The sequence below is a fragment of the Harpia harpyja genome, chromosome 6 (genome assembly GCF_026419915.1).
Source record: "Harpia harpyja isolate bHarHar1 chromosome 6, bHarHar1 primary haplotype, whole genome shotgun sequence".
Classification (NCBI taxonomy): Eukaryota; Metazoa; Chordata; class Aves; order Accipitriformes; family Accipitridae; genus Harpia; species Harpia harpyja.
The window spans coordinates 18,230,051-18,256,731 of NC_068945.1; the positions used below are offsets into that span (position 1 = coordinate 18,230,051).

The 26,681-nt window shown below is 40.3% G+C and overlaps 1 protein-coding gene across 3 annotated transcripts in view; it reads right to left on the reverse strand.

Moving 5' to 3' along the window:
* The window catches only part of IPO8 (importin 8), a 47,098-nt gene extending 26,293 nt beyond the window's left edge, over positions 1-20,805 (reverse strand). Inside the window, exons 1-9 of one of the 3 annotated variants that reach the window (XM_052791028.1) lie at positions 20,399-20,805; positions 11,710-11,791; positions 9,417-9,573; positions 7,036-7,194; positions 5,910-6,066; positions 4,766-4,855; positions 3,866-3,960; positions 3,217-3,301; positions 506-640 (exon numbers count right to left, since the gene is read on the reverse strand). In XM_052791028.1, coding sequence (XP_052646988.1) covers positions 506-640; positions 3,217-3,301; positions 3,866-3,960; positions 4,766-4,855; positions 5,910-6,066; positions 7,036-7,194; positions 9,417-9,573; positions 11,710-11,791; positions 20,399-20,482 — 1,044 coding nt within the window. In that variant the 5' untranslated portion in view covers positions 20,483-20,805. Of the gene's footprint in view, positions 1-505; positions 641-3,216; positions 3,302-3,865; positions 3,961-4,765; positions 4,856-5,909; positions 6,067-6,281; positions 6,370-7,035; positions 7,195-9,416; positions 9,574-11,709; positions 11,792-16,184; positions 16,944-20,398 lie in introns of those variants that run through there. The other 2 variants (XM_052791029.1, XM_052791030.1) reach the window with 2 other exon arrangements.
* Positions 20,806-26,681: the final 5,876 nt, after the last annotated feature.

Genomic DNA, 26,681 nt, shown 5'->3' on the forward strand with positions numbered 1-26,681 from the left:
CTCTTAAAAGTCATGGGATTAACTAACTACAACAGGGGAGCTTATGATACGAAAAAATAAAAGCATGAAAATCACTTTTCACTTGTTCTTAGTTGACTTATAAAACACGTCCTTAAAACAGAGTTCAGCTCCTCATAGTTTATGTTCTCTTTGCCCACTATCTTTGCACTACAATCAATTATGAATTTGCAAACCTATAGACAATTCTGAACACTAGCAACTAATAAAAGCCAGAACATTATGACTGTCTGGCAGACTTCAAAAATAAAAATAAAGAACTTATGGAACAGAATCTTTAATTAACAAAATCTGCAATAAAGGGTAGTCATAATACTGAAAAATCCAACCACATTTGTGTAGAAATGCTATTTTTTGCCCAGATCAATTGCTGCATGAAAGATTCATGAAACCTTCTTTAAAAACAGCAAAACTGATGGGGTTTGGGGTGTTTTTTTTAATCCCTCTGATGACATGCAGTGTTTATGACTGGGTTTTATGCACTGACCTGTATGTGTGGCTTCATTTGTTTCCATGTTACAGAGTGAATAACCCCTTGGTTCAGATAATTTAATGTTTGCTGAAGAACACGTGGCGCAACATAGTCTTTTTGCCTGTATTGGTCTAAGATTCTTAAGAGAACCTAAAGAAATGACAAATTGATATTTTTAAATGAAGACTGAAAATTCTCCCTCATGCATAGACATGCAGTGCACCTCTTTAGTGAATATATATGGACAGATTAATTAGTTTTACAGCAGACGTTCTACTGTTAGTAATCACTGTAATGCCTTTGATCCAAAAATCAGAAATCATTTAAATATCAAGAATCTAATCCTGCAGCATTTATGTACATGTCTACCTTTACTACTAGCCCCACCATGTGATCACTTGTGATTGTAAAGCATAGATATACTTCAATATTCACAGGCTCACAATTTACACAGGCCTCAGCAAAACTTGGAACGGATAAGGAAAAGGCACAGTCAGATTTTCCAACTGGTTGGCTTCTAAATCTGTTAGTGGTGTCTGTGTTCATTTATTAAGGACAGGCCCCTAAAGAAGACAAATTGCTTTGGAAGAACAGTGATAAGAATAGAAATGCTAAACTAGAAAAGAAAAATAGGTTACCACCTAAATCTGTGAATCAGAAGAGATGCAAAACCCTTAACTTCAATTACCTGTTGTAACCATCAGATAGTATCACCTAGCATGCTATCACAAACTCTATCGCACAAAGCTTCCTTAATACAAAGGCTTGCTCTACGAAGAAAAACCTACAGTAGAAAGCCACTAATCTGCACTAATGGCAGATGAACTTTAGCTGTTAATAAGTGTAAAGAATTGGCACGTACATGAATAACAATAAGAAACAAGGGCAATGCATAACAAAATATTGAGTCATGTATTTTCAGAAGGACAATTCTGCTTCATAATTCTTCACAACATTATAATAAATCTTATTTTGAACATAACTCCTTAATTAGGAGTACTAAGTCTGATCTTAAGTCTTTAATACAATACGCTCCTTGGGTAAGAACTGTCTGTATCTCATATAGACTCTAGCACAATGTCAGCACTTAACAACTGATGAATAAGTGATGAAGGCTTAGTAATGTAATATTCACAATAGAATTCTTACTAACTCTGCAAGGAGACATGACAAATCAGCATTTAAGAACCAGAAACGGAAGAAATGTGAAGATTGTCCAGTCCATTTATCTTGAAAGCTAAACTGTTCCCTCTGCTACATACCCTAATCTCTTAACAGACAAACTTCAAGTATTTTAAATGACAAGTGCCCATGCGAGTCTATTTTTCCACTCAGGAGTTAAACATTGCAAGAAGTTTAGAATAGATATTAGACTGTTTCCCTTTTCATTTAATGCTTACAGCCTTATCACAACCATTCCTCTCCTTAGTTCATAACATTTACATACTTACACAGAATTAATACGCTGATGGATAAACTATTCTGTTGTCAGATGGAGAATAGTCACTGGATGGAGAAAAGTAATTTTGTTTTGCAGACAATCCTGGCATTTTGAAATCTAGTTCAGATTTGACTTGAAGTGACAACAACAGCCTGGCATCATTCATCAAAGACAGTGGAAATTTAAACTGTGAGAAGCCTGCAGATGCCATGTCAGGGATGGGATATTTCATCTGGCAGCATGCTGAGGAGCCACATATTCTGGATATACGTATTATACAAATGCTTGTCACTTGAAAAACAGCATTCCCAGGTGTTTTTCAAGGTTTACAGGCCAAAAGGAATGAAGAGCCCAGGATCACGAGCAGGACAATGTACTGCATTCTCCTGGCTTCTTAGGAGCCTGTTTGGAATGTAACCCAAAAGCCTGGACACCCAAGAGCTTTAGCTGAGCCAAAAGCCTGGGAACTACCACTCCTAGTCATCTAGTATATGGCAGGCTGAATGAGAAACAGGAGCAGCTGTGCCAAAAATATCTAAGCCTGGGAGCCAGCACTCTCGGGGCTTTCAGGCACCCGATTGCTATAGCCATTCCACCAAACCAGGGAGATGCTGGAAGTCTGGAAGCCCACATTCCCAGGGGCACACAGTTGAGCTCGCAGAAAAACACAGAAAACTCTGACAGGAATTGCCTCTCTTCTATGCAACTTTATCAGAACTGAACTGTCTCCACAACACCATGTTAATCACAAATAAATAGCACTCCACAACAAAAACAATTTCCTTGCAAACTGTGAATTTATGCTATATTTTCATAAAATATGCTTTCCAGGTATAAAATAACTTGTACTGCTGTTCTCTAGACACCTTCTAATTCACTTGTATCTTCCTGAAATAAAACAGTATCGTTGGCTTACTGTGCCTAAGTTGTTTGCAGCAAAAGCCCTTACTAAAAACTGGCCTGAAAATACACCCTTCTATGACATGAGGCCTCTGCATCAATAGTTTTTTCTCTCAGCTATATCTAGAATGTTTATACATGATGGTTTTTGTTTTATCAACACTAACCTTTTCTGGAAATTTTCCTGCAGGATTTTTTGAATTGCTGAAAATTTGTGTTATTATACCTCAGTTGTATGCCACTGAGTTCTAAAGAACTTCACAATCACTAAAAGGAAAACCTGCCTGACTCTGTTCATTTTTGTTTAATGAATGAACTTCGATATGAAGCAATACATTTTTTCAGCCAAAATGATCTAATTAAGAAACAAATGAACTGTACTTGCCTGTTGTATGCCCACAGCATAGGTTTTTAAAAAAAAGTCTGAGAATTCAAAGTATTCTTTAGTTACATTTCCAGGACTTCCATACCTTTAAAAAGAAGAGGACACAGATACTTACATTGTAAGAAATTGACTGTGTCAGGAAAACATAGTACTTTCTAAAACACAAGGACCCTGAGTAGTCTTCCATCCCCAAAGGAATCTTTTCCCACAGTTTCCTTCTAAGCCATTATTCCCCATATAATGCCCCACTTCCCTTTTCTTTTCTTAGATTATCATAAGGTACAGTACTACAGTAAAGTAAATATAGCCGCCTTTTTGTCACAAGTGCTGTAACTTCCATGTTTATGGATTTCTTTTCAAATCTTGCCCTGCCTTTATATTTGAGAATATAAGCACTTGTAGCTGGATGTAGTAATAAATAAATAAATAAGTACTTTTCCTGTGGGGCTAGTTTCTTGCCACTTAGAGAATCAAATCATTTCACTAAGAGCTCAGACCAGTGGCTGTGCCAGTGCAAGGCAGAGGGCAGCAGCAGGAAAACCTCTTCGGTGACCATGAGCTGTTCAATCGACTTGTCTAATCGCACCTCAAGTAACGTTACAGATTTGTACCCCAAATTTAGTTTTTAACCTGTTTGTTAGTTTGTTACCGTTCAAAAAGACGAGCTACAATATGCAATGCCCACTTCTTGCATTTCCACCACACCAGCTCGGGTCTATCATCTTCATCAATTTGCAAAGTCTCCTATAAATAAATACATCTATTTTAAGTTGGCTGTGTGTACTGTTGAAAGAAATGATGCTTTAAACATTCCTTGCTGAGTAAACTAATACAAATGCACAACATCGACTAAAGCTTTGGTTTTGTTAACAGTTACATAACATTCAGGAACTTCCAAATATCTTAATTAGTCAATATAACTACGTGTGCAATACCTGCACAATGGCTGTACTTTAATTTGCAAAATTATGCATATTTAAAAAACAGAAACTCTCACATATACTTGAATACTACACAGTGGTGTGCACTCTGGCTTAAAAATTAAGCATGACACTAACTCTTCCAAATATATACACCCTAACCATATACTAATGCAAAAGCTATTAAAAGAATGTTAAGGTTGTGAAATAAATTTCTAAAAAACTTAGGAAATGCCAGTTAATGTTGTACACATAAACAAGAATTTAATCACTATTTTTAATTTGTTCTTCAAGAAATATGAAGGATGGATGAAAGAAAAAGAGGAATGGAGACAAATGATGGGTTTGTGATGAGTTTTTGATTCTTGTTCAAGAGAAATTGGCTAAAATATTTGGAAACTTCCAAAATATCCAGATTGGAGTTTACATGGTGTAACTACCTCAGACAATGAAATTCTGACAGCTTACATGATCTTCCTGCATTTCTGTCAGAAACACCACTTATTCCAAGGATAAGAATCTTAATTAGATGACATCTTAAAAAAAGAACACTTAGAAAATCTTCACACTGACTTTTCCTCAAATGCCAACACACAAATAACAGAGGTCTTTACAAAACTAAAACTTACCGGAGGTACATTTCTATCAATGATAGTACGGAAGATCTCCATCCACTGAGTCATAGTCTGGTTATTCACCAACTGGAGCGGCAATGCATACTGAAATAAGAAAAAAACCCATAGTCATGAAATACGAATTTTCTCTGAAAGCGGTAGATGTTTCTACAGCAGTTAAAACCTCATCCTCCTCAGAATGTAAGTAAAATTCAAACTAATTAGGTTAGATATCTATACTACTCTGATTGCATCCTTCTTGGTACAATTTACAGAAGAATTTCTGAGCAGACACTATTTGAGGAACGTTCCTTGATCTGAGAACTTGCTAACTCTCTTTGTTTCTTCCTCTTCTTCACAATAGCCCAGCTAACTTTTAGGGACCACAGTAATGTCTATATTACAGGGTTTGGGTAAACCAATAGCATTTTAGTAAGTGAAATGTACTCCTAATTACTACCTAGCTATTATCTAGTAAATCTCACTTCTCTACAAAATCCAAAGCAAAGTGACAATATTCAGGCAACCTATTGAAAAGTAATATAGGATCTTGGGATCTTTTTAATCCTCCCCCCATCTAATAACAAACTATTTTAGCTTTTTAACCCCCAGTAAGAATTTTCAGGCTGCTCCTTATGTAGGATCTTGTTTCTCATTCTCTAAAAGTACTTCCTCACCAAACTCATCCCTGTAAAAGCCAAACTCATCTCTGTAAAATTCATGTGCCTCAATAAGTAATTTCTGCCAGATCTTCAGACGATAATGATAAATGCCACCTACTGAAGTGCACTATTTGACAATTATACTACCATATCCACTACTGACACTTTCAGAGGCCAACTAGCACAATCTAGATACCCATAGAGTTTATATCAAGTTATGTGTGACTTTATAAAAACAGGAACATTTCTCCAGTAAGCTTACAGATAGGATGTGCAAAAGTACCTAGGTTCATTAAAAATTTAATCTGGGGGATCATATGACCAGTTTTTAAGTAGAAAAACCTATAAAGATCATATTTTTGTAAAAGCTGTTTATCGTACATGACTTTTCCTATCCAAATTGGTATTCTTATTCAATCACACCCATGAGTGTACTGAAGGGGGTTGTTGTGCCCAGCAAAGTAAAAGTTTTGGTTTTCCTCTACACAGATGCCAACCTGAACAAGAGCATAGAAGATTTTTAAGATTTGTTTCTGAAGCAGTACAGAGTAATGGGAGTTATCAGGCAGAAGCTGGATCATCTGCTGCTGAATCCGAGGCAAAAATATTTGCATTGCTGCTATGAGAGGATCTCGTTCCTCTGCTTTTTTGTATCTGCAAAGGAAACAAAAATGTTGGTCCAGGATCTACACACTGGAGATTCTAATGCCTATTCCCCACCAACCGTTTAATTTCTGTACCCTAAAAAAAAAAAAAAAATTAATATCCAGCACTCACTCATTCACTCTCCCCTCCTCTAGCCCCCATCTCAACAATTTGTGTAAATTCGCTAACCTATAAATAGAGAAATGAAAAACAACAAATGTTACCTTATATAAATGCAGCTATTGGGAGGAAGAACTAATGTTCTTTACTACTGAACTGTCAGCTCACAGGAGCAAGGACTTGAATTTCTCTGATGTTCGTACCAATGCCAAACCCAAGTTGGGTGCTGAACAAATAGGAGTGAACAGCCATTGAAAGGGAAAGACAATTCCTTAGTTTGGAAAAGATTCTCTCTTTTTCCATTTATATTTCTTTCATGTGGTTTATACAAATGTTTCTAACAACAGATAATTTTTTTTAAAAAATTAGCGAGAGAGCTCACTACACCTCTCCTAATTTACGCTTTGTGGATTTAGACTATCAGGAGGATGGTACAGGTAACAATATGCAATAGGAGTATATGACAATGACAGTAGTGTGTTCATGACATAGAAGTAGAAAATAATTTGCATTCATATATCCAGCATTTGGGGAATCTTCAAATAAAAGAAGTTATAAAAATTTAAGAAATTTTTCACAGATGGGTTAAATCAGATCAAAAGTATAAAGCCTCAAGAAAAAAATGTCAGTAAATTCATACAGATTATTGCTGGCATCTCTGCTTTCAATTCCCTGCTGATATAAAGATGATGAATAGTTTTCATTTATTTGCAGGAAAGGAAGCATATGACAATTATTAATTCCCATTTTCTGTCTGAATTCCTTGTAGAACTGCCAGTGCTCTTAAGAATGTCATTCTCAGTAATCAGCTGAGACTGAAAGTACTGATTCCTCATCTACTGATGGACATCAACTTACTCATAAGTCTTCACCAGCTGATAGAGGCACAGGAGGCTCCCAAGCCAACTCCCACTGTTCTGAGACTGCAAGTAGTAGCCTATCTTGTCCACCACGGCTGTCCAATGGCCAGGAAAGTCATGTTTAATGATAGCACGGAGGCACATTGTCAGCTGGGCTCTAAGGCAGGAGGGAAAAAGAAATACATTATAAGTAAATAAGATCATGGCATAGTGTTTAATATTGAATGATAGATCCCAAATCTTGGTTTATTGGCCACAATATATATATTACATCATAAGTATCATACATATTACGACAGCACTGAAAGAGTTCTGGGAAGTGGCAGAGGAAAAGCAAGAAAAAAACCCCAGGGGATTTAACTTTAAGGAAGAAAATAATTTCAGAACATTTTAGCTACTCTTCTTCCTTCCTCCTCCCTCTCCACACCCATCAGGCAATATCTGAAAACAATTAATTGCTCATGAAACCAGCTAGCTTTGTACTTTGAAGATGAATGTTTATACTTCTATGCACTTAAGAAGCTGAAAGCAACCACAAAAACGCAAATTTGTACATTTTTATTAAACAATATTGGCCTGTGTTATGATCCAAGCCAGAGGTTCCTCATGAAATTACAATTTTCCTGCGATCTTCTAGAACAGCACTTTCTCAACCTCCGAAGCATATGGCAGAGCCAATTAGGTAAAAACATCTTATCATTCCTCTCCCTCCACACACTTTTAGATGCCACTCACAACGGTGAGGCAAGACAGGACTGCTAGTTGACTAAAGTGAGGTGTGATTAAAAAAGCTGAGCAGCACTGAACTAGAAGCTGTAAAAAAATACTCTTGGCTCCGCTAAGGAATAATAAACAAAAAAAAAAAAGTCTCCACAAAATATTAGTTCTTCTATATTTAGTTTTTCTTGGGTACCCTCTTGCAGTCCATTACATAAGGAGCCACTATTACAAAGTAGTTCAGCAAGGGGCCCTCCACCTAACTGATCCTTTTAGCTTTGTACAAACCTGCCGTCCCCCTCAACCTTTTGGAGTTTGTGCTTGTTGCTGAGTTGGTTCCTCCTCCCACTTGGTTCTCACAAGTGAACAGTGCAAAATATCAGTATTACAACATCAGGCTAGTTCCAGTAAAGCTTCTTTGACTTTTTTAACCTCTGACAAATCTACAAGTTTAGCCAGTATTTAGAAACCCTGCACTTTATTCCAAGTGATTGTCCTGGGTTTTCAACAATCCTTTTAGATGTAGATTGTCATTGTAATTTTGAATATCAAGTTATGAAACGATGCCTGAACTAGTTTGAAAAACACTCTTCAAACTTCCATTACTTTGTGTTCTTTTGTATAAACTTAGCCTTGGTATTTATGACATGATGGCAGGGGAAACTACATGCCTTTATTACATTATCACAGAAACAACACAGGCTTCCTTACCTTGTAGCACAACCCTGGCAAGGAGAACCTATCTCTTTCAGTGGAGATACTAATCATCTGCATCAGAGCGTGTTAGAAAAGCTGAACTGGAAACGATGACTTAGTTCTTTTTCTTGTCTCAGTACAGGACCATTTATACCCTAAGCATTTCTGGCAGGTGTTTGTCTAATCTATTCATAAAGACCTCCAGTGACAGCAATGCCATAGCAGTCTAATGCATTCTGGTGTTTCATTGTTTTTTAAAAGTGTTTTCTCTAATCCCAATTTCAATCTGTAGTCAATCACTCCTCTTCTGGATATGACTACTGACAAAAAGACATCTTTGGGCACCTAGCTGGTAGAGAGGAGGAGGAGAGAAGAGGAAGATTTTCCTCTGGTTTTCAAAGATGAACATCTATACACTACAGCCTAATACCATCCTATCAGCCTCACTTTAATTAAAGTGGTGAACAACCATACATTGTAGTATGCCTGTGAATCTTAACTATTCTTCCAGCAAAAAGAAAATAGCGTTTCTTCACTCTTTTAACATCTTAAAACCAAGAATGCCAATACACATTTAAATACTGGGCTTACATATAAAAATTGCAAAAGTAACTGAGAAAAGGGCTACCAGGAAAAAGAAAACAGATCTTGGGCAGTATTTCTCTGAATGGTTAATTCTGTATTGCAGAGGGCCCTCTACATTATCTGCCCTGAATCAGCCAAATAGACAGGCTGTCACCACAGCGAGTGTTACAAGACACTTTAAACATCACAGGGCTCTTAGCCGGGTTACTACATTTCTGAAAAACAAGTGCACATAAATATGTTAAAATTGATTATTATTACATTTTCAAAACAAGTACTTGTTTCATCACCCAAGAAACCGAGATTCTCACACTAACTACATCCGGACTGGTAGGTCTGAAAACTTGAGCTACAGAAATACCTCTACACAATGTAAGGTACCTCACTAAGTCAGGAGAACGAATTATTCCTTCTACAATGTTATCACGAATCTGCTGACGATCATTTTCATGAATGTTGAATGGAAATACTGCTTCTCCAGGAGGTGGTTCACGGTCCGGCCAGTACTGTGTCACCATGTTCTTCAGGTAAATGGCAGCTAAGTATAAACATTGGGGAAATAATAATTTAATGCTAACACATCTCCACATTACTCTGTGCTCAACATGTAGTATAGTTGAAAGTAGAACAAAGAGTTGAAAAGACAACTGAAAACCACTGCATAAGTTCTTAACAATTATAGGCACTAAGCATAGCTGAGTCAGAAAACCATTTTTTTAATGATTCCACACAAAATCAGGCTCAACTGCCTGGTCCTAAACAGAATAGGATAGTGCTTCAGTCAGCTTCTATTGGGGCACATTCTTTATTACAGCAGTCTTCCATATGGACATAATATTCCATCGTTGTAAACAAACAAACAAAAATCTACTAATCTGCACTTTTACTGATCCCTAAAACAACTACTCAAACTCAGTAAGTGAAGTTTTGGAAGGCTCATGTAAACAAATCATTGCACCCACAACGCTTGGGACACTCTGCTTGGGGAAATGGCCAGTATGAAACTGGCACAGGGCCTACTTTCTATTCAGACAGAAATGTTTGTTGTGAATTCCCTAAGCTTTATCTCACTATTAGGATTTCCCATAATCCCTTAGAATTGTTCCCTTCTGTCTCACATGAAAAACCATGAAAAATAAAGTTAATCTTCAACTGAAAACAAAGCAGCATTTATGCCTCAGTACTGAAATGCCTGCAGGCATTCTTTAGGAAACATAGGAAATATGGTGTAAGACATTAAAGGAATGTTCTTAATAAACTCTTATCCCCGTACTATTTCGGTTGATTACTAGATAGAGTTTTAAACCGTAAATAAGATATCCTTGGGTACAATCATTTTTCTTGGTGATGACAAATTATGAAGTATGAAAACACGTAGTTTGTAAAATATTTTATAGGAGCAAGAGGAAAAACAGTTTATTGTCTATGACGTGCCAGAATATTCAGACAAGAAACAGGTCCAGAAAGACCAGCCCAAGACTTTAATTTACTGTGTCCACAGATCTTGTTGTTATTCAAATTCTTGGCTTTTAAAAAATTCCCAGGGAAATATGTTGACTTACAAATGTAATTTAAATGTGCTTTTCTATTTTATACCCCTACTCTGTAAAAAAATTTAAAAATTAAACAAAAATTTTAAAAATTATGCTCTACATACTTGGTTTTTTCCCTGAATGATACTGAAATGAGAGATTAATTTATACAAATGACCTTATGGAGTCCAGATTAAGCATCAAACTTCACTACAGAATGGTTTAACAATGCATTCAAAGTTGGATTATCTTTGAAAAAATAAACACCAGCATGACAAACAGCATATGTCAGCATGCCCCAACGCACTCAGGGGATTAATAGGATCTGTATAAAAAAACCAACAATGCTTCTACGGGAAATGCTGTTCCATAGGATAAAAACAGAGCTGCGGATGAAACAGTATTCATCAATTTCTTGAAAAAGCTGAATATTTTCTGTATCTGTCAAAAATATTGTATAGGAGTAGTTAAAATAGATTATGAGAATTTAGAATCTGATCTTACACAAATATACACTCAAAAGTTAACTGCATCACCACACCTAAACTCACACACACAGTTGGGCAATCTTTCTAGACATGCTCAGGCTATAAATTTATAACTTATCAGTGATGTGACCCTCCTTCATATCTAGTTTTGTGAGCGGACACCATAGATACTGACTAAGCATATGTGACTACCCTTGACCTAGGGAAATATGGGGTGTTTTTTCATTTTTCAGAAACTTTCATTTTTTCCAGGAAAAGGGATTCAAATACAGAAATAGGTATTCAAATGAGATCCACTTTCTTCTAAATTCCTATTTGTCTTGGCATCACTATTTCTTCACCACCAGGAGAAAGAATACCTAAGGCTCCCTGGGTACTCAGTTTTGAGGAGAAATCATTCTCTTTTCATATCAGTATCACAGCAATCCAGTAGGGATCACTACAAACACAGGGAAGCCAAAGCAGGACTCTACCTTACACCCATGGTTTTATCTGACCCTCATGCAGGAAAGAAACGGCAAAGATAGATCCTCTTCATTTCCACATTCAGGACAAACTTGAACTTACTTACACTGCAACAGCTCAATACTCTGTTGAAATAACTAACAGACTGACTTTCTACTGAAAGAAAATTAAACAAGGAATTTATCTCACCTGCTTGACGCACTGGAAATTCAACTTGATCTGATACTATGATTTGCAGTAGACTTGGAGCAAAATTGATGATCTTATATGACTGAAATACATATAAAACACAGTTAGCAAATCACTATGTTTAAAGAAGACTGTATTACCAAAAGCTGAATAAGAAATTCAAACTAAGGACTTTGCAGTGTTCTTATGAAGTATGAAAGGTTTTAGCACTTGGATTTACCCAGATCTGCAGCAATCCAAATAATTACTTGTAAAAGCTGAGCGTATAACAGCACACGGGTAGAATAAGTAATGTGACAAGGCTCTCTATTAGAGATTAGTGATAATGAATATTTAAATAATTCTGAGAATGCATAATGAGAAGCACTACAGATCTGTCTTTGAATTATTTAACTAGCCTCATAAGTCAAATGAATATTGACATGCTTCATCAATACATACCATTTATTTGCAAAATAGATTGTGGTATAACAGCAATACTGAATTTTGAAGAGATTAAGAGAACCATTTAAAATTATTTTCAAGTGTAAACAGCATCTGCCTTAGCCATATATTTATACAGCTACCTTTTAACGAACTACATGTATAGTACATCTTAACAGAAAAATAAAAACCAGGGAAACACAGTGGAATAACCATTTTTAATTAAAATCAAGTGTAGACAAATAACATTTTAAAACCCACAGCCTTCCTCGGAACTTTTCAAACACTACATCAGCCATGCAGCTGAAGAATTTCAAAGAGAAAACAATGCTCACTGAACTTCTGAGCAAAGCACGCCAGATTTAAAAGATGTGAAAATCTGATAGCATTATGCTGCTGTCATTCAACAGGGGTCCTCCAATGTGAAGAATTGTTGACTCAGCATGGTGCAGTTACTGCTAAGCCTTGGCAGCATCAGTAGTTACTAGTAGGTCAGATCTTTCATCACTTAGATACATGTGCTTTATGTTCAGAGAGATGTTTCTTGGGGCTAGATGGCAGAAGTTTTCTTTATTTCACCTTTTATAGTATTTCTTTCCAACCAGATTATGCCTGGCAGTTCTGTGGTTGTTTTCAGAGCTGTGCTTCAAGTACAAGTATACTACATCGTCCCATAAACTTTGCCTCATTCTAAAGCTGTGAAATAAGCGGTACGTTCTGCTCTTCATGTACCCAGTTCCTTGAGCTAACATTTCCATAATGAGGTAAAATTACATTGCTTTCATGATGCCTAAGTGTAACAGCTGCATCACAACACTATCATTCAATAATTTTACCAAATCACTTAACTTTCTGGCCCTCATTTTACTCATTATAATGATAGTGTATTTCTAACCTACTCTGTGCTCAGAGACTCATTTGATGTTTACAGAGTAATCTGAGATCTCAGATAAAAGCAGTAATGGCAAATCAAAAGCATACTCTCCTGCAATTCCCTTCTCTATAAACTTTAATTATCCGTAAGAAATGCTCCAAATAGAGTAAAAGCTGTAACAGACAGCACAGGAACTCCATTTATCTACAGACATGCTGAAATACCAGCTTTCAACATCAACTGGTTGAAGCATACTGGATTCCAAAGATCACCTTTTAATCAAGTATCCTGGAGTCCAAAGCTTGCCCTTCAGCCGCTATTGGACAGAATCTGTACAGCGTTGGTGGGTTCTTATGGGGGCTGCAGTAGTCTGCAGCATCCACCAGCACTCAGCACCCAACTCCGAGGGAGACAGGGAAAGCATAAGGAATCCCAGCAGCACAGAAAACCAAAAATGCGTGCAAACTCTAATTGTCTTTTTTCTTCTAAACAGTGCCAATATGCTGTTCTCAGACCCAATCTACACACAGCTTTTACTACTGTAAACACACTGATTAAGAATGCAACCTTTTGGGGGCTTGTTTTGTTGTTGTTGTTGTTTTCCTGCAGGAATCCTACCAGTATCACATTTAGGGTGGACACAGTGATAACAGTATAAATTATTTCCCTTTCTCTGTGCAAACAGCTTTTACTGAATCTACATGAAAGTCACTGCTACTCCAGGAAGCTTTATTGGTACCACTTGTGCTGGCATACAACTGCTATCCCTGAAGTTTTGCCAGGATACATACAAATACGGTTATTTGGCCTGCACAGCAAATCCTCTCAGCAAGTGCCTGGAGTGACAAAAAATGTGTTACACAGAAGGTACATGCAGTGTCTCAGAGGGGGCCCCATCCCTACCAGCACACTGCTATGAGGGTTTCTTTACACTTTACATAATGACACCTCTAAAGAGATCTCAGGGACACAGTATCGAGCTCCCACTAAATCCTCCTACTCCATACTATTGTCATTACCATAATTCACATTTTTACATAGCTTTGTTTTCTACTCATTATCAGAAACATGAACGCTGTAGAAATCAACAGAGATTGTGCGCCCGTTTTAGAAACAAGACACCCGATTCTGTTGTATTTGTGAGGCTCAAATACTATCCTGTTCACTTGCGCAGCAACAAACCCGGTCAGGAAAACTACATGCCGCTTGCAATTTTTAGAACAGAAGACTTTTTAAAAAGCTGCACGCAGCAACATTTTTTCCTACACCAGCACATTCTCGTTGGTTTAGCTGTCATGCTAATTGTGATCTTGGGATGTATCCTTTCCCTGCCTTGCTCGGGAAACTACACAACAGGCTCCTGAACACCACCAAGTAAAGCTGTACATATCATGCCAGCAGGTGCAGAGCAACTGTCAGGTGTGCCCTGTGTAAATGGAAAGAGACAAGAAAGAGACCTCAGAGCTGGATGAGGTCACCAAGACAGTTATTTTTATTTTTACAGCTGCACGCGAACTTTTACAAAGGGAGAGCAGGAATATCCTCAGTCTCACAGAAGGAATGGAAAGCTATCTGCTGATTTTGAGGAGTCATGCCCAGGAGCCGCAGGGAGGCACCAGATGGCTGAAAAAGATCTTCGGCGCAGCTCCCATAACACAGCACACTGCTTTGTGCAGTTGGTGAATAATTACATTGCCTTGAATTCACATTGTTGTGATTTGGTAAAACTTTCTATGAAGGTGCTGATCAATGTGAGTGTATGTTTGTATTGAAGGCGAAAGTAAAGGTTTTTGAAAAATAAACTTTCACTGAGTACTTACAAAGAACGATTATTTTAAAGCTGTGTAAAACACATACTGACTGCTCTTGCATGGATCACAGATCAGAGCGTTTATGCTTAAAAAAAAAAACCTCATTTAATTTCCATTAGGATTAAGAGGATGGGATACAGCAATGTGCAAGGCTAGCAGCTAAACTGGGAGAGGCATACAGCACTGGTCAGATACAATTGGGTAAATTTACAGCAATGGAGAAGAGATGCATATGTCCCCATGCATCTTGTTCCATCTGTGTCCACTGTCTCAGGATCTGTGCACTGCACTTGTACAGCTTTCTGCACTCTGTCCTTTCACCTTTGGCCTAACATGTATTCTTCCCTGCCTCAGCATCACAGCTCCAGCCTTCAAAAGATCAGAGAATACATCATTTTTTGCCTATTTCCTCTTCCATTTGATTAGGTATAAAACCGATGACACCCAAGAAAGCCTCAGACAGGCCACTGAAAAACAGCAAGATGAACACCGTCACATATAAAGGACTAGAATGCAAGGAAATGTAAGCAGGAAAAATATATAAAAATTTTCCCAAATGTATCCTACTGAAGCAAATACTTTTCACATCTGACATTCAGATTTGGGTCCCAGGTTATCATGCATTATATACTACTAAATTCATTTCAATAAGCATTATTCTTGTGTCTTGCTTGCTGTCGCATTTAAAGCCCACAGCAAGCGACTGCTCCATAATCACATCTGTCAGTAACCTTCGCACTACACTGATGGCAACCACAGTGGCTGAGTGCAGAACGGCACTGGAAGGTGCTTCTTCCCCTGCAGAACAACAGGACAATCTAGGACAATGGATATGGAAAACTGGAGCCTTCCCTCAGGTTCTGCAAGCGAAGCCAGGACCATCCTTCTCCACCAGCAGTAAACATCTCTTTCCCTGTACCTCTGAATCCAAGTACTGCACATAAAAATTGCTGAAAAATCAAGGCACTACATCTTTGTTTGCAAAGACAAACATACAGAAGAAATTTGTACCTTGAATACATATGCAGTTAACTGTTGACAAAGATTATTTTAAGGCTTACGTACATTTGACCTGGATGCTCAACTACCCAGTTTACTAAGGTTTATTTTCTGTTTGCTGTGCACTGAAAATGTGTTACTTAGAAATTCCATCAGTATTTGTCACACTCAGGAATATTTTTGCAGTTGTTAATAGTATTTTCTCTCTTGTTTTTTTACACTGTCAGTCACAGACAGTTGTTAAAACAAGTTAGAACTTCAAAAGACACTTTCTTCTTTCCCTGTCTACATGCAAAGGTATTGTTTGGGGAGGGGAAAACACACAGTGTTTTCATACACAGTGAAAATAAGCACATGTAAGAACCTACCTGAGCTTCTTTCCTCTGTGGGTTCTGCTGCCAAATTCATCCAGTCTCAAACTCCACTTTCCACAGAACTTCTCATCGTGCAAGTCAACCTCCTCATCAAATTGGTCTTCAAAACAAATACCCGAGATTCATTCCGCTAGGTAACAACACGTGCTCATTGTCATTTTCAGAGTGGCCTTAAGATCCCTGCCTACTATGGCAGCCAGCTCAAAGATGTGGGGATATGGAAGGAACACCAACTTTATTCCAGACTCTTCTGCTTTCGGGCAATCTTCTCACACTTCTTTCTCTTCTTCCAGCACTGCTACTCAGTGCCCATCAAAGCCAAATTCTGAAACTCCTTCTCAATATTTAAACAAACAGCTGTATTTCTGCAACTGTGTTATTTTCCCCTTTGTTACAGGCCAAAGAAATGTATTACAGCAGGTTGAGCCAATGAAGATTAATGCATAAAAACTGTCTGGTAATCTTATCTGAATTGGAATCAGAATGACTTTGTATGTTCACATAATCAGACAGTACATTCCACAACACTCCAAGAACTGGCACATGAAAGCAGTATTTAGCTACTTAAGAAAAAGCCAAACAAACACTAAAACCAACAGAAGTCCCTGAAGTCCATGAGACAGACCTAACAAGCAAAAGCCTAGAACAGATATCAAAGGTGCATAGAAATTGCATATCTTTTTTGGTATGATAATTGACTGTTCTAATAAGTACAGTGTGATTGATAGATATGATCATCAAGTGCACACTGATTATGATGTGACAGCTGACAAAAAAGGGGGGGGGCACAAAAGAAAAAGAGGGGGATGGAAAGATGTGTACACTTAGAAAATCAACAGGCTAAAAGGGAAATGACAGCAGTTACATGATAGAGATTACTGACCTAGGAGGAAATTACTGCTCTAGTTTATCAAGAATCACATTTCAGATAAATCCCACACTTAATTTGTGTTTAGGTCACCGAGAGAAGTGAAGTTTGTTCATGACTCAGAAGAAGCATGCATCATCCAAGGAGAAAGATCAGAAAAATCCTACAAAGAACTGAATGATCTTTAGAACTGCACCAACAAAAATGGAGCAGGGTAATAGGACAAAGTACCTGGTCATGCACTCAAGGATAATAGGAATTTCTGCTAAAAGCTTGAGGTTTCTTAATGAGGAACAACCATACGATAAAAGGACCTTGGTATATTAAGTCATAAGAAATATGTAGACATTGGACATGAAGAAGATAATTGTAGTTTTAGGATGTAGCAAATGAGGTATTAGTGGCATTGAGCATGAGACTTTCTGGAATGCTGCAAACACAAATGACTAGATTGCACAAAGAAAATTAATTCAAAGGGGAAACAAGTGCGGAGAAGAGCTGTGCTCTCCTATGATTAGATCTCATAAATTCAGTTTTATGGTAAGAGAAAGGAAATACAGCCTGTTGAGGCTAGGAAAACAGGCCAGTAGGGATCAGCCTTTGACAAATATGTCAGAGAGGGTACCAAGAAACCTATTCTAGTTAAGAAGTAAGATTGGCACAAATGGATATAAATGGACAAATGGACCATAAATTAATTTTGGCTGAAAACCAACACTTGTTTCTAGCTGCAGGAGGAAGAAAATTCACAAACAGCCTTCCAGTAGATATAATAAGGGCAAAAAATAAAGGAATTTTGCTTTCATTTCTGAATGCAGTTAGATGATAATCCAGAAGGCAGACAGCAACTTCATTGATTTAGCTCTATCTTTACACAGGTGCAGGAACATACAGAAGAGAAAGAGACATTTTCAAACATGCTGGGACTTTTTACAGGCAGGCAAGCTTTCATTCATTTGAACTCCATTCCCCACGCTCTATACTGTAAGCAAATTATGGAGTTGGGACTATTATGATATTGTTCTAAAGGACTCTGTATTGGTACCAGCAATGAGGAGCCTACAGAGAGGTGCTATATTGGTAGACTAGTAGGGTTTATACTCTCTGGGAAGCTCCTGTCTCTACCTGGATTCAAACTGGAAAGCAAATGTACACGGCAGATGGGCTAACACAAGCAAAGTTTTACCTCAGCACCCATTAGCGTATATCAGGAGCAGCATCACTTTAACTGTTGCACAGAATAAAGGTAACCCCTGTTCTGTTTGGCCAAGTGTTGTATTACCACTTCAAGTACTTATTGTTGGCGGGTTTTCTGTTTGGTTGGTGGATTCATTCCTTTGTTAGAACAAGATAAATGCTAGAACAACATCTGGATTCCAGTACTTGCAGGAACACAGTGACATGTCAACACTATCATTAGATACATGGGAGTCTGACATGTCGCTTTGAAGTCTTGCTTCAAAAGCACTGAAAGGCTTCAAGATGTCAAAGGCCCACGTTAAGTGACATTCCTCAGGAGCACTTTTGTTCCACTCATCCAGAGTCATGTCAAATCCAGCACTGCATCAGTACATTATGTCAGTCAGATACATCGTGCTTCATTTAGTAACAGGAAGCCTACACAATAATAGGTATGTCTTAATTTCAAGATTCATTCTTTCTAAGTTAGAAAAGAGAAAATGTGTCAGCTATTTTAAATAAAGTTCTGTATCTCCACCTGTTCTCAAGAAATATACTTGCACTCTTGAATCTAAAACCTGTGTCCTCCATGAGAATTACATTATCCATCACTTGAACTTAGAACAGTTTACAGATCTCAAAACGCTTTCAAATTTTTTCCTGAGCTTCACAGTACTTATTGGTGATGTTAAAACGACAGCGCTAGGAGCAGGACCCAGGAATCCAGACAGCTGCCTCTTTGTTCTGAGCCTGCCAAACATGCAGCAGTTTATTACTGTAGTTTTGACTCCTGTGCAACAGGCTGCTGACAAATATTTGTAATTTCCCTCTCACTCCTTAATAGTGGGGATAAAAATAGGTACTGATGGATTTTTAAAGTAACTATGCCAAATAAAGAAAAAAAGTTTTGCACTTTTAGCTAACTGTCCCCCAAGAGCATTCTCAGTGTCCAGCGCTTAATCCACTGATTTACTAAAGGAACTTGCCACCTGCTAAAGCAAGGATTAGCTATATCTAATTCAGAAGGAGTTTTAAGTTGCCTAAATAGAAAATTAAGCCGGATGAGCAACCCTGAAGTAGCAGTAATTCCTGACAGCCAATTCTCATCGACTGTTTTCTTAACACACCGTCACAGTAAAAAAATCCAAGTCCTCCAACAGAACTGATCAAATGTCCCATCGAAGTATAAAGGTTAAAGCTTCATTAGTGCCGTGCAAGAAACCTTCTCTTTTTTCAAATGTCCAATTTGAGATTGCGGTCACGGCGCATGCTGCCACTACGTTAACTGTGGGATGCTGTGATAAATACTACCCACAAAAATCTAACGCCTTTCTCCAAGTTTTACTTGGCATGCTGCTGAACGGGACAAAATGAATGCCCGAGAGTCACTGCTGCCTATCACCTGTAAGAGCGAGAGAGAGATCTGAGCAGAGCCGAGCTCAATATCACGCCTTCCAGCGCCACACACCGAGCGGCAGCGCTCAGGCCACGCCGAGGATCAGGTCGCCGCGCTTCGCTTCGGTACGCCCTGCTCGCAGGGTCACGAAATTCAGGACAAAATCGCGTGAGGGCAGCGATCCCGCCCAGCCGCCCGGCACCTGCGGCGCGGACCGGGGGCCGCGCTCCCCACCCGCCCCCCCGGCGGCTCCGACTGCCGGCAGGTCTCGCAGCGGCAGACCCCGCCGCGGGGGTCCCGGCAGCCGGACCGGGACGGCCCTGCCTCCCGCGCTGCCAGGCCGCCCTCGCACGGTCCCGCGGCCGAGCGCCCGGGCCGGCGGCGCGGCGGGGCGGCCGCTGACAGCCGGCGCGGAAGGGCCCGCTCCGGCGGCGGGCCGGGGGGGGGGGGGATGCCGCCGCCGCCGCCCCCCGGCCCAGCCCCGCTTTCCGCTGCATCCCGCGCAGGGGGAGGGCAGCGGCGCGGGGACCCCCGTCCCACAGCCCCTCGCTGCGGAGGGAGCGGAGCGGAGCGGGCACTCCCGGCGCGGAGGAGGGGGCGCGCCCCGACCCCCCCCCCACCCCCGCCTCGCCCGCCCCCCGCGCCCCTGCCGGCGGGGCCGGACGGCCCCGTGCCGCGCGGCGGCCGAGGTGAGGCGAGGCGCGGCGGGGCGGGGGCGGGGCAGGCCGCCGGCGGGTCCCGGCCGGGTCCGTCCGCTCCCCTCACCTGATTGAGCTCGTTCTCGGCGGCGATGCGCAGCTTGGGGTCTATGGTGCCCTTCAGAGCCTGGATGATCCTGTTGGGATCCATCTTCCCCTTCCCTCGCCGGCGGGCAGCGCTTCCCCGGGGGCAGGAGGAGGAGGAGCCGCCCCCGCCGCTAGCGCCGCCGCCGCCGCCGCCCCCCCCGTGCCACAATCCCAGGCTCGTGTCCCCCACCCCCCCCGGTCCCTCTCCAGAGCCATTCACCGGTTTGCGACAGCTGGGTATCGGGAAACGGACGCCGCTTTACGGCCGCAGCGCCGCCTTCTGGCTTGGCGCAGAGGTCGGCGAGAGGTGGCCGCCATCTTGTTGTACGGATAACAGTCGGCGGGGACGGCTCGCAGCGGGCGGCGTTAGGGAGCGGTTTCCGAGGCCGTGGCTGCCTGGGGGCGGCGGCGGCGGCGGCCATGTCGCGGTACGGAACAGAACGCCGGCTGCGGTAGGCCGACGGGCCCCTCTCCCTGAGGGAGAGAGCGGCCGGGGGCGGGGAGGCCGCTGTCCTGACGGAGCGTGTGCGGCTGCTCTTCCGCAGCCTCCGCATCCAGGGCCGCCTGCCCCGCGCCCCATCCCTGCAGACAGCGGCAGGAGGCTCGGCTGGTAGCGAGCCGTCGCTGTCGTGGCGGTGGAGGGGAAGCCGGGCCCTGCGGCACAGGACGCCGGCGGGGAGCAGGCCCGAGCAGCCGCGGCGGCGAGGGGACGGCTAGAGCTAGGCCAGGGGAGGCTGGGGCCCGGCACTGTTGGCAGCGTACACCAGCCACCAGCGCTGTTGTGTCGAGGTCCCTCCGTCCATTGCTGCGTGCTGGCCTCCTCCCGCCTTGCACGGAGCGACAGCGCTGGCTAGGGCACACCGGTCCCGCAGACATCTGGTTGCCTGACCCACGGGATGCTTCCAGACCCTTCGCGCCCGCCGTTTTTGCCAGCACATACTTTCACCGCACTTAAAAACCCTCCTAGTTTTCTTTCTTAATAGTTTACTCCTTTTTCCAGTAGTTTTCCAGCTTGCGCAGCAGGCTTGATTGTTCTGTATTTGCTACCACGTGAGTTGTTTGCGCGAGAATTGAAGTGAGAACACCAGACCAAATGGTGGTGAGGTCAGTTGCGTGGTGGTGAACCGACATTATTCACACAGTTATCCAGGTACCTAAGGTATGTGCATCTGGACAAGAAAGACTCGCAATGTGCGGGAAGACAGAAAGTTGCCGCAAGGAGCTTCCTGAAATGTGCAGTTGGGGCACACATCATAATTCCTACTAGGCTTCTGAGCACGTTTCTTTGCGATACTTGTCTTCATCATTACGTAGATTAGTAGACCCTGAAAATGGTTTGCTTACCTTAATGGTGTTTGTGTGTGCAAGTGGCTGGAAGGTGCTTACCACTCAAGTTGTCAGGAATATACAAACGCCACTTCTAACTGCAAGCGGTTGCTGCCCCATTGTGATTCTCCACCTCTGTCCTCCTATTTTTCCCCGTAAATCCTGGAACACGCAGGCAAACCAAAGGAAGATTTAAACATCTGTGCAGGTGTAAGATGACTGTCAAAGGTGCAGTTCACAGACTGACAGCATGCCAGAAAAAACTCATGATTAAAATGATCCTAGTGAGACAAATCCTTCAGTTACTTCTGCAGGTGATGTTTTACATGACATTTACAAACCAGAGATGTGTTATTAACTGGTCGAAAGAACAGAAAGACTATCTGCTGTGTTTTGGAAGAGTCAAACACAAGGGCAATTACAAGATCACCCCATTATATAGATGCCTTAAGAATACAGTTGGACAATATGTCATTTGTTCATTGTAATTACAGTACAAAATGTCACTTCTCATTACTGCTCCTCAGTTAAGAAAACACCAGTACTTCCCTCAACTTATATGTTACCTGATCTATGCTGAAGAATACTCTTCTTAACAATGCTGAATGTACAGGAGTGCCATTTATGGTAGGGATGCCCTTCTCTAACCAAGGGGACTGTATAGTAATGCTTGCCACAACATCTTTACTGCCACTAAATAACTTCAGTTCCTAAATTGTTTACAAGGAAAACGTTCAAGTAGCTAATGCTGTAATGATTTCATACAAAAAAAATGTCCCTTAATAAGTTTGCCTATAATTAAAAAATAATCCAGCTGTAAAAATTAATTACACCTACCTAGCATTTGGAGATCGTGCACGCTTTTGTGGTTTTCATCACTTTTTGAAGTGGTGTAGAACACCTGATCATTATCACTCAGGAACTGTATTTTCTGTTCTCCAGTAATGCAGCTCTACAGCATCTAGCAAGAAATTACAGGTACTTTCATTGACCTTCTCACTTCTTAGAAGCAGGTGAGAGTATGTTCAGTAATGATAAAATACAAAAAAAACCCCACTGTGAGTGTAAAAGGTATATATTGTTAACTATGGTAATTCTTTGTCATTTTCCCATTTTGGTTAAGATAGTAAATAAGAGTAGTCCAGTGAAAAGCCCATTTTAAAGATCTTGGATCATGTATCATACTAAAACCAAATTAAAAGGATTTGTAGTGTTATGTCTCTACTTCCTTCTCCCAAATTAGTATGTTATGGACAGTTTAAAAGCAGTTCTGTTTTCTTCCATTTCTGTGTATTCATCTGTGGTAGGTGAACTTAAAAGTTAGGAAATTTATTCATGGAAGAACTTTAGTCTTGTGGAGCTGGTGATGTGAAACATATCAGTAAAGAACAAAATATGCTTAAAGGCTATTTTAACATCTTCCTAAAATGCTTCTCATAATTTTATTGCAGGTACCATTTGTATTTAAAATGTCACTTTTAACACACAACATTCACTACAAAAAAAGTGGAAAAGATTTTACACCTAAGATTTTGCTTTTAAGACGCACTTTTTGTGCACACAGCCATCAATGAGGCAATGCCATCAAGTCTCTAAATCAAGTAACATCCAGTTCAACAATGCTTGTTTCCTTTGTAATATGTCAGCAGTGATTTAGTTGTGGAACTATTGTTGCTAGCATTTTAATCTACCTATGTGCTGGGTTTGATGTATGCCTGATACTTCCTTCTGTAAAACATGAACCTCTATAGATACCAGTGGCTATGTTATTCTAAAAATAAGTTTAGTCATTAATTTAAATATTTTTATGTAACCTCAAAAACTTCAGGATGAAAGTAACTACTTATAAGCAAGAACTTGTATGCCTTTTTGTTAGAGCAAAGATTCTGTTAATATTTTGGGCTTCATCTATTTCAAAATAATGGATCTGGAACTGAATTAGAACGTGTTGGGTTTTTTTAATGTTTTGCTACTCTGCAAAATAAAGAATCTGAGGTAAAATTCAGAGATTTTCTTGTCAGCTGTCTAGCACTGCTGATGAGAGAAGACCCAGTGTGAAAGGGACAAGTGATATACAAAGAAACTAAAAACAAGTACATGAAATCCCAAGTTGCACCAGCATGCAAGTACAGAAAAAAAAAAAAAGGATGAGGATAGAAGGGAGGAGGGGAGATAAGAGAAAGCAAAGATTAATTATTTTTTTTAACCCCAAAACTCTCCAAGTGCACTATAACAACAGTTTTACGAAGTATTTAGAACCAGCAATCATATTTTGAAACTCAGTTGCTGAAACCAAGCATTTTTAAAGCAATGTAAGTTTGTCCTCAACAAAAATCAGACCAAGTTCCTGACAGAGTTGCTATCAAGATAACTTCATTAAGTTCAAGAACTTTGGGAGGTGGAGAAAAAACAAAAAAGCCTTATATATTGCAGGTTACTTAGAATTAGTCCTTTGACTTGGTTGTTTTGAAATGCAGGTAGTGTTTTAGCTGAATGCTATGTGTAACACTTTCTGCTGGCATAGAACGTCTGCTTCATTATCATGCCAACAAAGTTCCTTTAGGATAGCAGCTGGTTGTTAAGTTGTAGTTAATGAGATGCTCACGGAAATTATGAGAAAGGCGGCAATAATCCTTTGTGTGATGTGCTACAAGCTAAAAGTAATCCACTGTTTTCAATATAGGGTTTACTTCATTGTAGTAAACTAAGGACAAAGTGACTGGATCAGTACTTAGCATACAGCCTTCATTCCATATCAACCACAGCCCTTACTCATCTAAGACCCAAACAGTCCAAAAGCTGTATGAATTAGTACTCTCCAGCCAAATTAGTACGTCACAATATTTTTTTTTCCAAGTACAACAGCACCTGGAAATGTTCAGTCAGCAGATAAAAAATTATAAGCTTTTTCATTCTTAATAGAATTGTTTATAGTTGGGAGCAAGACACAAAATTAAGTTGATCAGAGACTTGCGAACAAGTGCGTAACTAGAGTTAACTTATTTTTATCTGGTTATGGTACAGTACAATTAGAACACAAAACAGACTTTTCATATCCTCCACAAGCCTCTCAAACTTAATTTTCTCAAAAGACATGTACAGATTTGATAAAGAGCTAGCAAGGATGATCTGCAGCAGATAAATATATGCCAGGCCTCCAGATACAAGACTTTGATCAGTTAAAATTCTGAAACCATCTCCCCCCGCTGCCTGTTTTGTCAGAGCAGCTGTAGATAACTTACAGCAGAGAGGAAAAGGTATGTAAACTGAACCAGTACAACAAAACAGTGATATTCTGTGTGCCACCACTGTAGCCTGCAGGATGGAGGTTTCCTTAGCTGCAGGAAGTCAGCCATGACAATTCTGGTAGATCATTCATGGTCTCCTCTCACTTCTATAGGCTGGCAAAAACACAAACGTCACAAGCCCATTAGTATATTGAAAATTTTAAGAAACCTTTGTCATGGTTGAACCCCATGAGTAGGCAGCTCAGCACCACACAGGCGCTTGCTCATTCCCCCCCTCAGTGGGATGGGGAAGAGAATCGAAGGGCAAAAGTGAGAAAACTTGTGGGTTGTGATAAAGACAGTTTAATAAGTAAAGCAAAAGCTGTGCGTGCAAGCAAAGCAAAATGAAGAATTCATTCACTACTTCCCATCAGCAGGCAGGTGTTTAGCTGTTTCCAGGAAAGCAGGGCTCCACCACACGTAACAGTTACTTGGGATGTCAGAGGCCGTAACTCAAGTGTTCCCCCTTCCTCCCCCAGCTTGTATGGTTGAGCACTTCATGTGGTCAGGGGTATCCCTTGGGTCAGTTGGGGTCAGCTGTCCCGGCTGTGTCCCCTCTCAGCTTCTTGTGGCCCCCCAGCCTCCTCGCTGGCGGGGCAGCTTGAGAAACAGAGAAGGCCTCGAGACTGCGTAAGCACTGCTCAGTAATAACTAAAGCATCCCTGTGTTACCAACACTGTTTTGGTCATAAATCCAAAACACAGCACCATACCAGCTACTCTGATGGAAGTTCTCTATCCCAGCCAAAACCAGTACACCCTCCCATTTCAAGGTAGTTCCAGTATTTCACTGAACTCGGTATTTCACTGAACTCGGAGAAGGAAACATGGAAATTCACTCACTCCAAATCAAAACCTAGTGTTAGTTCCTTACCCTCATAGTTTATCTTCAGCAGGCTGCACAAGATAACTAAACTGGAAAGAATTTAGGTGCTATCCAATTTCCACAGCAAAGACAGCAATAGGAAGTTAGCAGAACTATGATGACCCTTTATATGTTTTAATTAGACCTGATTGTCATCCTTACATAGTTAAGGTATGTTACCTAGCGCAACAATTCAAGCAACTTCATTTAACAACTACTGGGGAAAAAAAGTATTGGCAGACACTATTTACATGAAGTCTATACCAGTATTACCTCAAATACTTTCAAGTTGTGAAACTCACCTGTTAAATGCTTTGCCCTGAAGTAGAATATGGATCTAGGTCTTTAGTCTGGACACACTGAGGTAGACTAAAACTGTCAGTAAATAATGCACTGAAATACCCTGAAGTGCTTTGAGAAGCTTTCAAAAACAAGTATTAATCTAGAAGCATAAAGAATGAGGTACGAGGTACCAATGTCCTAGTGTTTCTCATTATGGGAAATCATATGAAGTCATGTTTTTAGGTATTTTGAAGATTAGAATAGCAATTTTCTACCAGTGAATTTTGGCCAGCTATTGGTGTGGAAAAAAGGTGCTTTGCTTGGTCTTTTGCAATATTTTTTTAAACACAGGCTTAGCATTTAAGTTCAATACTAGCTTTTTGAGTCACATCTAGTCTGAAACTTCATGACAGTATCTGTTCAAATGTACTTATATTCCTTTTTGTAACAGAGGTAAGCTAGAGATTTGTTCATAGCTCTGACTAGAAACAGTGAAAACCAATA